We start from the raw sequence: 15,183 nt of genomic DNA on the forward strand, positions 1-15,183 counted from the left end.
AGTATTATTATGATGATGATGATGATGGTGGTGTGCACTGTGAGCTAATTAATAACAACACTACTCTCACTCCCCCATCATCCCACGCAATCAGGCCCTGTCGTAACACGTTTTGTATCCTGTACGCTGTGAACTGTGAAGTGTTTGTTATTTCGTTGTAAGTCGTATTCTTATTTTGCTTGCGTGCTAAAGTTAATCTATGACCCTTCCTATTTATATTTTTATACTTTTTATACTTTATAATTTCATGTTCGTAACATTTCCACAAGGTGGTCCCTTAGTTTAATCTCCACTTCAGTAGGCAGCGAAGATGGCATCGTTTAGGAGTATGGTAAGTTGGTTGCTCCCTCCGGGAGTTCACCGTGCCGGACCAATGCCGTGTTGTTCTGTCCGGACCAGCTCGCTGGAACAGAGCCGAGTGGTTAATCAGACGGACTACTGGCTGAAATACTGGTATAACGACGCTTCAGAGGGGGGTGGGGAGGATTTTGAGGTACTGGACGGGTTTTGGGAGCCCCCTGACGAGGACGATGAGGATGACTTTGAAGACATCACTGTGACACAAGGGACAGTCAAACCTGTTCGACTGGGAAACATAGCATCTCAAGTAAGCCTCGTGGCCCAGGCTAAAGCGAAGAAAGATTCAGTTGGTGACACCAATGATAATATGAATATGAGTATGGGTAGCTTTGGACTCGCCCAGGGTATGAAACTCTGTATGCAACCATTGGTGAATTCAACAGTAACTGAAACAATCACTGTGGCTGAAGAGAAACTGGAACCGGAGGATTATTTTTCCCGCCTCAATTCAAGAATCAGAACACAACTGGAGGTCTCCTTCGGGCACCCCCCTTTAAAACGGGAGAATTCGGAAGATGCAGATGTGGAAGACAACAGTTATGAGGAAAGCTATTGGTGTGAGACTCCGAGTGCAATTCTGGAATTATATCATCTACCTCAGAGTGCTAATTTGCAGATCTATCATATACCTTAGAGTGCTAATACTGAGGCTTAAGTTTCAACATTTACTTGTCTCTATCATTTTAATTTGCAGGTTTGATCGTCTATTAGTAATTTTAATCTCATTTTGAACTTTCTATTTTTTAATCTGATTCGTCCCCCAATTTTAAAGCACATTTGGAAGTTGATTCTATCTTTATCTTAGTTTTTCTTCATTTTTTTCCAGTTTTATCAGAAATTATTCTGAAATTTGAGAAACTCATTCTCAATCTTGATCTGATTCTTTTATCCAACATTTCACCTTTCGTTAACTTGGACTCTCCTTTTATCAAACTCTAAATACTCCTTTAGTTGCTCTCACATTTGTATAATACGCGATAGTAGTAGTCGGATCCCAACCGTTCTAAAAGGCTATCTCGTTAGCTTTTCGTGTTAAAAGCGATTTCTCAACGGTTATCACCTCTCTAGATGATTCTTAAAACATTTGGACACTATTGCATTTTTGAAAAAAATGCAATAGTGGTGTTTTCGGCCACACCCTTTTTCAGGGTTTCGCGGTAAGTCGAATTTTTGTATTTCAGCCCAGGAAGGTCTTAAAGACTATTCCGATACACCAAAATGTGCCTAATAGCCACATTTATTTACAACTTATCAAGCAACATATACTTTAAAATGCTTCGTTTCGGAAATATGACCGAAAAACGGTTTTTGGCTAGATGCAGTTCATAATTTCCGTGATTTTTGGCATTTCCGCCTAGGAAGATCGTAGAGACTATTTTGATACACTAAAATGTACACAATGGCCACATTAATATACAACTTATGAAGCAACATATACCCTAAAAGGCTTATTTTCGGAAATGTGGCTGAAAAACGGATTTTTGCCGAGGGAAAAATGACAATATTCACAAATGGGCTATTGGACTGTTAACTAGAAAAGTCTTAAAGATATTTTTTGTAACAAGATGTAAGATGACTCACTTTGTGTCCAGAAACACCTAAAAAATTGGAGAATGATCTACTTTATTGGGCATCTCTCTTAATGGGCCAGGCCAGCAGCATATTTGTCTTACGAAAGGGTAATTTTTCAAAATTACGGTTTCTTAAGGTCAAAGGGTCGGCTGCTAACAGCAAATTGTTTGCAATTACCGACCCATATCATCATATAGTTATACTGAAAAACGCTCACTTTAGGAGTCATCAGCTAATAAGTTTAACTAGTACTACTGCATGATTTGTGAAAACTCCAACAATTAATTTTCATTGGCACCAATTTAAATAGAATGTGTGCCAGACCAAAATTGAAAATTCAACTTCAAACTTTTTATTTATTCATGCCATGAAACCATGATATATGTACCAAAATAAATCGGCACTGGATCCGGGCCAGACTGTTGCTTGACCGCTGACCAGTACCCCACTTTATAATTATGATTGATTTCGCTGCCTCGACCAATATTGGTCTGTAATCCCTGGATTGAGATCTGTTGGCTGCAGTTTAATTTATCTAATTTCCTATAATACCGCAGTGGTTTGGTTCCCACTTCAGAATGACCCCATATTCTTTTTTTCAGTCGCATAGATTTTCTCATAGCATGATATTGCGTATCATTCCCTCGTTTTTAATCAAATGGTGACTGGTTAGTTCTTCTGTTATTACAGCTGTGAGCTGCCTCGAGATATTTTCTGGGGCATGGGCTATAGTGTGTTATTGCTGATACACAGTACTGAGTACAGCCTACTTTAATTATTGACCATTACGGAAAGTGGTGAATTCGGCACAAGCTCCTAACAGCTCTGCCGTTCGGAGCGTGTGTATTATACCTTATAGTAGATTCTTGTGAATTTAGTATACCTTCTAGTAAATTCTTGTGGATTTAGTTCAGGCTTCCAGTAACAAATTCACCTTTATCTAAGATTGTACATTCCGTGCTACTATTTGGCGTTTATGATTTGGTTTCTGGAAATCTTTCTTGTTGCAGCCATGTTGCACATTTCATTTTGGTGTAATTTTGATAGCACTTCTTTTTATTTCACTACTCGAGCACCAACTTATTCCGCTTATTTGTTGAATTACTGATTGTTTGTACTGAACGATTGTTAACTGAGTAACGCTAGGTGAATGTGACGCCGTCCACACATTTACACGCGTCTAAACTGCAGGGGTAAGTCTATATAGTATATTCTAATATATTTCTGTGACCGACTCGAGCGCAAGAATGAACCATTCTTCATAAACATTTTTTGCATTTTATAGGTTACTGTCCTTAATGAGAAGCAGTGGACTGTGGAGTTGTTAAAATAATGAAATATTTGCGATCTATAATTACCATATATAACAGATTTAGAACTTAGAAATTATAGATCTACAGGAATGGCTCATTCTTTCGCTCAAACAAGTCACACCTCAATAAATTCATCAATGAATTTCTGGGCTTATTGGCGTCTTTTACATTGAAATATTAAACGATTGCTGTGAGAATATGCCAGACAATTGTTATTTTCAACAAACGCTACCAATTCATAGACAAATAAACAAAGAGGTCTGATTCATGTGACAACTTATACAATTTATACCCTTATCAGTTACTACTTTGCATATTTTTAGTTGGTGTCGCCGTTATTTATTCACCACCAAAGTTTTGTAAAATTTTGTTGCCACTTTGATGCTGCTGAGGTACTCAAGTCCATTCTGATTTTAAAAGTTTGTATTTCTATGATTTTGTAAGGTGCATGGTTTTAACATTATTAGCTATGTTTCCTAAATTTGTATATTGAAAGTCTTGGTAAACTTGGTAACGCATCAATTACCATACTTATGCTTTAGTGACCGTAGTAACGCACTAGTAACCGTAGTAACGCACTGGTAACCGTAGTAACGCACTAGTAACCGTAGTAAAGCACTAGTAACCGTAGTATCAACAGGTCACTGGAGGCGGAGGATGGTGACGGTATGCCCAAGTCTGAGAAGATAAGAGAATGTGGCCGGTTCGACTTCAAGGACGGATTCAAGTACTCGGGGGAGGTAAAACTTTAAATCTTTTTATCAAACTGACATTCAATAACGGATTTTCAAATCCATACCTTTGCTGATTGTCCATGTAAATTATTATTCTGTGGAGGTGCATGTAAAAAAACATATAATTGAGATGGGATGATATTACTTGAAAAGTTTTCAACAACAGCTTAAATGAATCTTATTCAGATATTTAAATACAGTACTTTTATTTTCAGTAATTTTATTTCACCAGGATGGCTGTTGTTTCAATTTTAAGTTAGCTACTTTTCCCAGGTGGATGGGGAGGAGATGATGGCCCATGGCCATGGGGTCCTTATCGGCCCCAGTGGAACATACGCCGGGGTCTGGAGCCAAGGAATGCAGACAGTTGGTGTCTACACTTGGTATGTCGGGGCGAAATACGAGGTGAGATATTTACTGATTATCATATTATCAATAGTTAAATATGCTTCTAGTTCTATCTAAAGTTTGACATCGAACATTTGTTCACTTCACATATATATTATATATCTCTACTATAATTCAAAGAATTATGTTTTTGTAGAATGTTTGTACGACCGCCCACGTGCAAATTAGATGAAAAATAGGAATTTAGGTAACAACCAAAAGGTTCCATAGCAACGGTGTTTTAATGCACACATGCACGTGCAAAGATTGTTTTAACGTCATTTTGATCGGTTTTGTGGTAATTACGTTGTGTTTAAAGTGTTTTATATTTAAATCGGCTGTATCTTCGGTTGAGATGGATATTTTTTGATGCGATTAAAACTTTCTTTCAAAGAATACTATTAGCTTCGTCCCTGTTACCACGGGCTTTCTAGTCTCTACTGTAATTCAAAGAATTATTTCTGTATGTATGTCTGAACGACCGCCCACGTGCAAAATAGGTAAAAAGAAAAAGGTTGCATAGTAACCATGGTAACGACGGTTGTTACATGCACGTGCACGTGCAAAGATTGTTAAAACGGCATTTTTATCGGTTTTGTTGATATTACGTTAAGTGTTTAGTGCGAGCAACATTTTAATCGGCTGTATCTTCGGTTGTGTAGGATATTTTTTGACGCGATTGAAACTTATTAACAAAAAATGCTATTAGCTTCCTCCCTGTGACCACGGGTTTTCTAGTATTATATAATATGGTTATGTTTCATCTTATCTTCATCCTATACTCAGTACATAATCATCATAAAAATCTTACATCATAACGCCACATAAACTAAATTTAAATAATACTCCTTCACAAAGTATGCTGTTATCAGACACTTGCTTTGTAATGCTCAGCATTGTGAGATCCTGTTCCTTTAGCGTGAATTGTGTGCATAGCAATCATATTGTTAGAGATGCTCCAGGAGTCCACACATACCACACATACCTAGTACCTACATAAGTATAATGAACGGCTCTCTATTGCGAGCACGAGTAGTTATTATAAGTACAATTACACAGCTAGAGGCCAGCTGCTGGACAGCTCGTGTCTAATAATAGAAACCTGGATTACAGTAGATCCCATTACGTACTTTTCTTACAATGTGGGCACCAATGTACATTATATACATTTTAACTGCCTAGTGCCTGCATTACAATATACAGATAAACTGGTTTTTGTGTACATTTTGGTAAAATTGCCAGTGCTTGGCACAGATCTTTACCAAACACCGGCAGCGCAACTCTCGTAACAATTATCTAATTACAAATGGTATGTTGACGAATAGTAATTATCTAACTATCCGTAATATGGACCCAGGCTGACCCGGCTTGCTTTCCAGGGTACTTGGGAGAAGGGCAAACGGCACGGCTACGGCGTCGAGAGAAGAGCAAGGTGGGTTACATTTTACAGATATGATGTGTGTGATATCTGTACACATTTAGTTATCTATTATTTAGATACTACCGTCCGCTGAATCCTGATATAACGATTTACATTATTTACTGTCTCTTAAAGCAAGATTAATTGTTGATATTTTGATGATATGCAATTGAATAATGCCACCATTAAAAGATTCCCCTAATTGTTTTTATCATGGTAATTACCTGCAGGTGGGTGTATGAAGGAGAATGGAAGGACGATAAGAAGACTGGGTATGGGGTACTGAGGTCACACAGAGGAGCCACGTTCGAGGGGACCTGGTTAGAGAGCACTCAGGATGGGTACGGGGTCGAGACCTACGCAGACGGAGGTATTTACCAGGCCGTAGTGGACCTTTATTTAAATTAATCATAAATACCTGAATATGCGGGGCATTGTCTGGGACCAATAGTTGTGAGACTAAACGTTAACCTGTCCCAGGATTCTACATAGGGCAGTGGTACAGAGGCATGAGACAGGGATACGGGGTGAGGGTGGTAAACCCAAAGATCACACCTCGAGACATGTTGAACATCATCTCGACCCTGGCACAAGCTCAACATGGTCTGGGGGTCCAGGACAAGAAGAGTGTGTGGAACATCAAGAATTTTCCTCTTCAGAATAACACCGAGGAAGCTGGAGTCCCTCAGGTAACAGGAAGTTTTTGAAGCTTACTTTAGTGAACTGGTACTTTTTGATATATTGATGCATTTGATATGGCGAATGTTTCATATTTAGCTTCGATTCTTTGTTTTCAGTTACGAAAGTTTGGTAACATAAATAATTGTCTCCTTATTATCCCTAGATCAGAGTAAGTGTTGATCATGATGACCATGAAGAAGACGATAGGTTCGAGAGCGAAAAACCTGAGAAGCAGAGAATTCAGAACAACGGCACCAAACATCCGCCACCTATGGAGGTATGATCAACCGATTACATCGAAAATTTTTATTATAATCATAATCCAGTTTTTATGTATTCGATTCACAATCTCTCAGGTTAGAAATCAATGGGAACTCTCGACTCATCCAAACATGTTAATTTGACAAGCTGTTTGTGTACTAACCATATGATCCTGACTACCTGTGACAAATGTGATTAGATCACATGAACATATATGCTATGTGATCTGGCTTTTAACATGACGTGATCTGAGAGCTTCTCATTGCAATATATGAGAACGATAATAAGATCCACAATGTGACCCGAGAGCTTCGTAAGAGTTCATTTAGCAAGCTTGACCACCCTACCCTAGAGGTTATAAGCGTAGTTCTCCAAAAACCAGTATCAAACTTTGTTATGGATTCCTCTACCTACTCCAGTATTCTCGTGACCCCAACCACCATCATCATCAGAACAACCACTTCTCCCTCGGACACTCTCCTCAAACCTAGCACATCCTCCCCCATCAGAAAAAGATCTAGAACTCTCACTTCCTCCCCAATAAAAGATGAACCAGTTCCTCTCCCTCGCTTCAAACGACGACGCTCTCCATCATCCTCTGATATATCCGGCATCCTATCTCAATCTTCCGAAGAATTGCTCGGAAGTCTCCTATCCATCGACCGGACGAGTCAACCATCCTCTCCTGCCCCACCAAGCAACATCCGAAATCTCGTTGATGCTGGTCTTTACACTACTGTACTTCCTACGGACGAGCAGAAATCTGTAGACAAGAGACGCAGAACTACCAGTGCCACCAGCAGAAGCCTCTCCACAGATCGAACAAAATCCTTTCACTCTAGACGACGAAACAAAACGGGTCCCTACACGTTCAAGAGTACTTCTAAGTTGGCTTCCTTCTGTATAGATTTCGGATTGGACACGAAGTCGGTGAAGGACTGGTTCACACAGGAAAACGACAATTCCTTATAATTCTTCCGCTTGTAACAAGCAGTTCCTGTAGGCTCCAATTCAGTTATTGGATGGTTATTGAAATGTTTTATGTTTACCATATACTTATCTTAATTTATCAACTAATGTCATAAACCTGAATATTCTGTCTATAAATCTAGGTATACCGCGGAGAATGGAAAAATGATAAGCGTAGTGGTTATGGAGTTCTCGAAACCTGTACTGGAATGAAGTACGAAGGAGAGTGGCTCAATAATTTCCGTTCTGGTTATGGTGTTTTGAATCACAAGGTTTGTAGTCTTTCTTTTAATCAATAAATAAATCAAAATATTATGTTATGTTGTGTATTAGTTATAGTGAATTCAAAATTCATGTTTTGTTAAATATTTAAATATAAATTGTAACTAATTTTTTAATTTTTCGGCTTATTGACTTATTATTTAATTCTGTTTAAATTTTAGAATTCATCAATTCTTTGTTCTCTGAAATTTCCAAATCCTGTAGCGTAAATCGCTAATTGTCGCGCAAATGGTGTCAACGGTCGTTTGATCGAAATCGCGAGCCGGGTGGTGTCACTTCTTATGGGATCTGCCTCCGCTCCGTCACAGTTCGTCACCTCACGATTCAACAAGTTCCATGGTGTCAAGAATATAAAGGACTTCTCTAACCACCAGTAAATTATCTTAATCTACTGTTCAATTCTTTCAGCTACTACTACTACTTTACATCTACAATCACTATGGGTAACATTTGCAGAGCTACCAAGTCCAGTAAAGTTATTGATCCTCCTTCCGCATTTGACGAGAGGTACACCCTGTTAGACCACATTGGAGAAGGAGGATTCGGAGAAGTCTACACCTGCTTGGAAGTGGAGAGTGGAGCTACCTTTGCTGCCAAACTTATAACAAACTCCAGAGTTACAGAATGGAGCAAGTCTGACGTGGAACGAGTCCCGATGGAGGTGAAAGCCATGGCTTCCTGTGATCATCCCAACATCATCAAGCTTCTGGACTACTTCATCTATCAGAAACATTCTATCCTTGTTATGGAAAAGCCACTCGACTCAGCGGATCTCTTCAACTACACAGCTTACCTTGGGGGAGTATCAGAAACCGAGACCCGACAGATAATGAAACAGATCCTTGAAGCTGTCTGGTACCTTCACTACGATGCTAGAATAGTTCACAGGGATATCAAACCGGAGAACATACTGGTCGACGTCCGCAACAAGTCTTGCAAGCTGATCGATTTTGGAGCTGCTACCTGGTTCCACCCCAACACCTACTCAGAATTCTCTGGAACTAGACTGTACGCTCCTCCTGAACTCCTTCTCACTGGAAAATACAAAGCTGAAGCCCTGACTACCTGGTCTCTTGGAGCTACCCTCTACTTTACCCTCTTTTCTAGACTACCCTTCCCCAACGAGCAAGCTATAGTGGACTGTACCATCCGCCTCCCTTCAAGTTGCTCCCTCTCTCCAGACTGCCTTCTGTTCCTGCAATCTTGCCTTCATCCCAATCCTGCTAGACGACCCTCTGCCGATGGACTACTGAAACACCCCTGGCTAGCAAACATTGGATTCTTCCTCCAGTAAACATTCCTCCAGTAATCATTTCAGCAATGGAATGTCTTAAAATGATGATTGATGTATTCTTATTAATATTTGATATATTTGAATTTATTATGATAAACTATGTCTCTAAAATGCATTCAAAGTAATCAAGTCAAATAAAAATATCAACTAATAAATACTTTTCTAATCTAAGTCACACTCACTTATTCCTCATTTTCAAAACCGGAGTAAATATTTATGCTCATTTCCTTTTTTAACTTGCTTATTGTGCATTTCACTTTTTGGCAGTACTTCGATAGTACACATGAGTTAACTCTCTTTCACTGAGTATCACATTTTCATTAGACACCTACATTTTGAGAATCATTTAATTTTCGAATGAAATTTAAACCTGGTGTGTGTGTGTTTGAGCGATTTGTGCAACATTTCTGTAATGTTTCAAATTATATTCAAATGTTGTATTGTACCCTGAGGATTCAATAACGTTAGATTTATTGTTTTATTTTTCTCAGGACGGTCGCCAAGAAAGTGGAAAATGGAAGCAGAACAGACGACAGTTTGTAAAGAAGCACTGCTGGTCATCAACCGTTAAAAGTTTTAGTGTTGAGGTAAATTGGAGTTTTCAAGATTTATGTAAAGATTTCTTATAAATAATCTATTGTGATGTTATTAAAATGAGATAGATCTATAGATGATATAAAACTGATTCTTCTCGTAGGTACAGCGTGCGATGCAGGCAGCTACCCATGCTGGTAAGGAAGCAGAACGGAAGTCTCTGACGGCCCTGCAGAGGATAGAGGGAGCCAGACGGGAGGGAGAAAGTGCTCGACTAGCACTCGAACAGGCTCGTCAGCATTGTAAGCTCGCTAAACAGAAGGCCAAGTCAGCAGCTCAAAAACCACTTCGTCGCAAGGGAGTTCGCCGAGGATTCAGGTTTTGTTCAGATGATAGTAATAGTAATGACAGTGACTCTAGATCCAGGATACCGTCTAATTCGTCCGTATCAGCAGATGAATCGCCGGAGGATCTCCCAGAGGTCAAGCCCAAGAAGACTCACCCCGATAACTTGTCACGAATCACAGAGCAAAACAGTTTCGACCACTCCGACTACCACTCGGGTCCGGAGGATGGTGACCAGGAGAATAATCTGCCTCACATAATACCTGAGATGGAACACCGAACTGAGGCTGCCTCGATCAAACTCCCAGCTATAGACGAGAGTAGTGAGTGTGGGTCCACTCGTTCTTACTCCTCGTTCGTATACAGGAATGTAGAAAAGAGCATCTGCGGTGCTGCTAAGACACCCGTGTTGATATCGCCTCTAGCCCGGAATATAGTGCAGCTCAGAGAGGTTAAAATGTCGAGGAGTGGAGCAGGGACCCCTTGTAGACCTGGCAGTACCACCTCCAGTGTGGCCAGCAGCTGTCCTTCTCGACCTCTCCACTCTAAATCTCACCAAGCCCTACTCGGCCTGTCTCCCAATGAGACTGCTCAGTTGGAGAGAATGGATAGCGTGGAAATTTGAACGGAAGGTTTGATTGGCTTGGGATTTGAAGCTGAACGTTAAATTCCAAGCTGGAAAGTGATACGAATTCGATTTTTGTCGGTCAGGGAGCTGTGCAAGGGTCGAAATATTTTCAAACGGCTCCGGTTGGAAGCCTTGTGGCAACTATTACAAGATTGTGAAGACACAGCTGTAACCTACGTGATGACTTCCCGCCATTTCTATCATCAAAACAGAACATATTGAAGAAGCAATGGAACTGGGAGCGTCTCTTTGAGAATACATGCTTAAGTTGTTGAACTTTTGACCATCAGAGTTTGGGTACTTAAGCGAGCTTTATTGACAACTCATCGACTGTAAAACCCGTGTGTCACTGTTGTCCACGCTGTCGTTTTACCAATTCTCTCAAAACATAAACTGGATGCTGCTTCGTGCTTGCTGACTGTTTATTTAGAAAAGAGTCTACAATATAGACGACATTATTACCTCCGCTGTTAAAAAATTGTGACCTGATCAGATTGTGTATCTGATTTCGTGTTCATATTCGAATTCGGGCAGTGTTCCTGCCTCTTGAGTTTTTTAAGATATTATCATGACAAATTATAATCAAACTATTTATTGAATGTATATTAAGACATTGTTTAGGATTGTACAAAATGAGTATAAACATGCGGCAGGTCATTGGCTTGCTCGATTATGCTACAAGGGGTATAACTGGCACTAGTCGCTAGTTGTACCACGCACACACAAATACTAAATAAAATACATCGGGATTTCCAGCTAGGTGCTCCGAGGAATTCCTTCGCATGGGTTGGTTTTCCTTGAAAATAGCCAATTATTAAATGAGAACGAGTGGAATGAGTTCAATTGAGCATATCACTCAATCCGTGAGCCTATATTATATGAAAACAGTTATATCAAACGGCCGAAATTGTGAGCAAAGGTACTGCAATAATATTCCCAATATCAAAAGCTTAAAATTCAAATCATTAAAGTAGGATATTTACAATTTCTTTTGATTTGATATTGGCGATGCAACAGCTGGCTAAAAGTGAAAACTACGAATCAGTAACTTCTGCTCAGGTAGAAATATTGGCAGGTCGACTTGTCGCGGCTCCATTGCTCTCCTCCAGAGAAGTTTTCTTCTTGAGACTCTCCTTTTTGAGGCTAAGTCTCTGCTGATAAGAGCTGTGACTGACTCGTCTGGTCTTGGTAAGTTTCTCCTCGACAACGTTCATGTTCAGACTAGGATCTATAGTGTCGTCCACTGCAGTGGGACTCTGGGTATTTGCATCTCATATATCTTACACAATTGTACGTGCACTTTCATGTTTTAATTTTACATCGAATGCGGTCACATCAAACGGAGCTTTTTTTATATTATTTTACAACTATAGAGTTTTACACCACTAATCACTGAAGATAAGGGAAAAAGTGATAACTCACGGTTTGTGCGGTTGTATCAGTAGAATGTCCTTGCTCCTTGGTCACCGTCTCCTGAGACGCCATCCTCCGCAACAGTTTCTGTTTGGTCACCGCTTTATTCTCCATCTTGCTCGTTCTTCTGGATCGTTCTATCTTTTTTTCTGTGTCATCAATGTTCAAGCTGGGGTCCACGAGGTCATCACTGCCTACGTCTGATACTGCCACATTGTCATTATCGTCTGAACAAAGGCAAATATTACGACAATTTGTTACCTTCCGGTTTGATGAAAAGAGAAAGAATTGTCGAAATTGATATTGAATGCCCATTGTGTTCATACTAATAGTTTGAACTGGAAGGAAGAAATTTCAACACTATTGTAACTTACCCATGTTATAGTCTTCTAGATGTATTTCTGGTACTGAGTTAGGGATTTGTGTGGTTGTATTAGGGCCGTTCTGAAATCCTGAGTCAGTCTTCAACCCCTCTCCCTCCACACTAGGTCATAAGAAATACTAAATAGCTTATAATATTCAGACTTAATTCCTCTAACTCCTGTTAACCAAACTGAAAGCAATTATGTGTCTCTGGACATCTCAAGATGAAATTATCATGAGCGGGAACTGAACTATTGGAATAACAATTTAATACCTGATAGGATCTTGGTGTGTAGTGGTTTGTACCCTTGGAGGTCGTGTTGTACCGTTCCCTGTTTGGGCTCCCTGTTTGGGGTTCTCTTGTGGCTTGATGTATACCGTCTCTACTCGTCTGGAATATTACGGCTGTCAATAATTACAATCACCACTAACGGTACTTATTATCCCTCGTTAAAGGATATGGTGCCCTCAAAAGCAGAATCAAAGTTTCAATGTCCTAATTATTCCATCCGCTTAGTTGTAAATAACAGCGATATCGATACAAAACAATCTTTAAGAAAAAACACTTACTTTCAGCTTTCCTGATCAATACAATTTTGACTAACACAGTAACTGTGAACAGGCACAGTGGCAAATGCTCATGTGTGCATATATTTGGTCCAAAATATGATCAATTATGATTGATGATCGATAGATTCATATTATATCAATTCGTAAAAATTACAGTGGACGGAAATCGCAATGAAGATTAGCAGTTTTAAGGCCTCCTAGTCCTTACCTTCTTATCTCAATTCACAGTTGGCAATTAAATTTCCACAAAATTATATCAAACAGCACAATATGTAAAAATACCCAAAGTCTCGTATTACCAGCCGACGGCCGCGTATAACCAGTCCCAGAGTTAAGAACTTAGTCGGGTCACGTGACCAAATATTACCCCACGAGAACCCAATTGATCAGCTGAACAATTCCGGTACAGCGGGTTTTTAATTTCATCAAAATTTAAGAAGGGCAGTGCAGGTGGCTGACCGAGTCGCTAACAGTCGTTTGTAACAATGACACAGATTAGTTTTGAGATGAGATCTTGGGGTTATTTGTTGTCGCTGGTGCGTATCGTCCAGTGTGTACCCCTTTGAAATGTGATCATCAGACTCAAAGTAAAAAGAAATTGGTTTACTACGTCCATTACTCAAATGTTCTCGAATGGTCGAAATTCTATTCACTGTTTGATCTGCCTAAGAACGTCACCGGTGGACCTAAATTTAGGACAATGAACTTTCGTAACTGCTTCTGATCTTATTTTTGAATAAGACTAAGACTAAGACTAATACTAATAAGTAAGAGGCTGTCTGAAAGTGAAAACTCAAAAGTAAGTTATCGAAAGTTAAGCCGACACAACAGTACTTACGTTTCCGCAGGAGACACGGAGCACGCAGCCCCCATCTTTAGTATTCCAGGGGTTTCTTTTATATACAGTCTTGTAGTATCGTGGTGTAAAGGATTTGCGGGAGTGGTTCCTCTACCCTTGTTTGCTTCACAACATTTTACATATCTGAAAACTAAATAGTTGTGATTAATGCAACATGTCATTTGCGTGCATTATTTAAGTTTGAGTCATCCAAATACATAAAATCAACATTTGATTTTAACAATTTGTAAAACAGCAGCTGTTGGTTATGTAGATCGAGCGCCTCAGGTTCGATATTCATATAGCTTGACAGCTAATCTGTTGACCAATGCGGTGAACCTTTATAATTTTGGCAATTGAACCTATTGCTAGCAATATAAATTATGATCATGACTTTGGGACGTGCATTATAAATAAAGCAATTAGCGCAGTAACTATTCCCACAATACACATTGAAAGCACAAATATAGTAAGTTGCTAAGAGAACTGAGAAGGAAATGTGATAAGTGCACGAGGAACCACATAATGGGCCTGCACACTTCCACTGTTTTACCATGATGCTTCAGTCTAGTACAGTTAGTGTTACTGCGAGGGTAGAAGCCAGTGTCGCCTGGTAACCAATGTTAAGTTTAAAGCTGAGTCCACAATCCATGAGCAACTATTTAGATTACAAATTAGGGCAAGCAGAGTTGAGACACAGTTAATAAACTGCGGAGTGACTAAAATGCTATACATCAAAACAGAAGGCTCCAACCAAACACTCTACCTACTGATCCTAACCACCCTAACCACTTTCTAACTCAATCTCTAATAATTGTGTATATTGGTCGTTAGAATATAGCGAGATTTCATTGCTTCTATTATGATGTCGTAAGAGAGGGTAGAATGTTTTATGATAAATATTTTAAGTAGTGACCCAAGAATTTGTTTCACTCTAGTATGCATTTCATTCTTATACGCTTTAAACCAATACCCAAAGGATTTGAACTTTTGCTCTGCAGAAGAAGCAAAGTCGATAGATAATTTGTGACACAATACAACAGCAGACTTTAATAATACAGAGTGATACACTTGTAATCATGGTAAATACTTATTATTTTCCGCTTGGCTAAGCGCAGAGACAGTAGTTCCTACCCTCTGATAGCTCGGTACTATGAAGAAGGAAAGTAGTTGGAGTAATGAAGTAAAGAAATTACCATTTGATGAGATTTCACTCATT

The 15,183-nt window shown here is 39.4% G+C and overlaps 4 protein-coding genes across 5 annotated transcripts in view; 2 read left to right on the forward strand and 2 right to left on the reverse strand.

Annotated features, from left to right (window-relative positions):
• The window catches only part of LOC134811871 (uncharacterized), a 65,557-nt gene that overhangs the window by 47,103 nt on the left and 3,271 nt on the right, over positions 1-15,183 (reverse strand). The gene's annotated exons all lie outside the window — the stretch shown is intronic.
• On the forward strand, positions 3,059-11,399 carry LOC134811856 (junctophilin-2-like). Its single transcript, XM_063818952.1, has 10 exons — positions 3,059-3,125; positions 3,886-3,985; positions 4,253-4,384; positions 5,746-5,798; positions 6,017-6,156; positions 6,267-6,475; positions 6,631-6,744; positions 7,841-7,969; positions 9,765-9,860; positions 9,971-11,399. The coding sequence occupies exons 2-10, from the start codon at positions 3,914-3,916 to the stop codon at positions 10,775-10,777; spliced, it is 1,752 nt and encodes a 583-aa protein (XP_063675022.1). The 5' UTR covers positions 3,059-3,125; positions 3,886-3,913; the 3' UTR covers positions 10,778-11,399.
• On the forward strand, positions 8,353-9,273 carry LOC134812007 (serine/threonine-protein kinase pim-2-like). The gene has a single exon (XM_063819181.1). The coding sequence runs from the start codon at positions 8,419-8,421 to the stop codon at positions 9,271-9,273; it is 855 nt and encodes a 284-aa protein (XP_063675251.1). The 5' UTR covers positions 8,353-8,418.
• Positions 11,377-14,116, reverse strand: LOC134811870 (uncharacterized). Of its 2 annotated transcripts, none has more exons than XM_063818979.1 (5): positions 13,965-14,116; positions 12,831-12,947; positions 12,568-12,677; positions 12,203-12,420; positions 11,377-12,036 (listed from the first exon to the last, which is right to left on the reverse strand). In XM_063818979.1, the coding sequence occupies exons 1-5, from the start codon at positions 13,997-13,999 to the stop codon at positions 11,836-11,838; spliced, it is 681 nt and encodes a 226-aa protein (XP_063675049.1). In that variant the 5' UTR covers positions 14,000-14,116; the 3' UTR covers positions 11,377-11,835. The 2 variants fall into 2 exon arrangements, with proteins under 2 accessions (XP_063675049.1, XP_063675050.1); XM_063818980.1 differs by having other exon boundaries at positions 11,951-12,023; positions 13,965-14,082.

The sequence above is a fragment of the Bolinopsis microptera genome, chromosome 2 (genome assembly GCF_026151205.1).
Source record: "Bolinopsis microptera isolate Bmic1 chromosome 2, MBARI_Bmic_1.0, whole genome shotgun sequence".
NCBI classification, from domain to species: domain Eukaryota; kingdom Metazoa; phylum Ctenophora; class Tentaculata; order Lobata; family Bolinopsidae; genus Bolinopsis; species Bolinopsis microptera.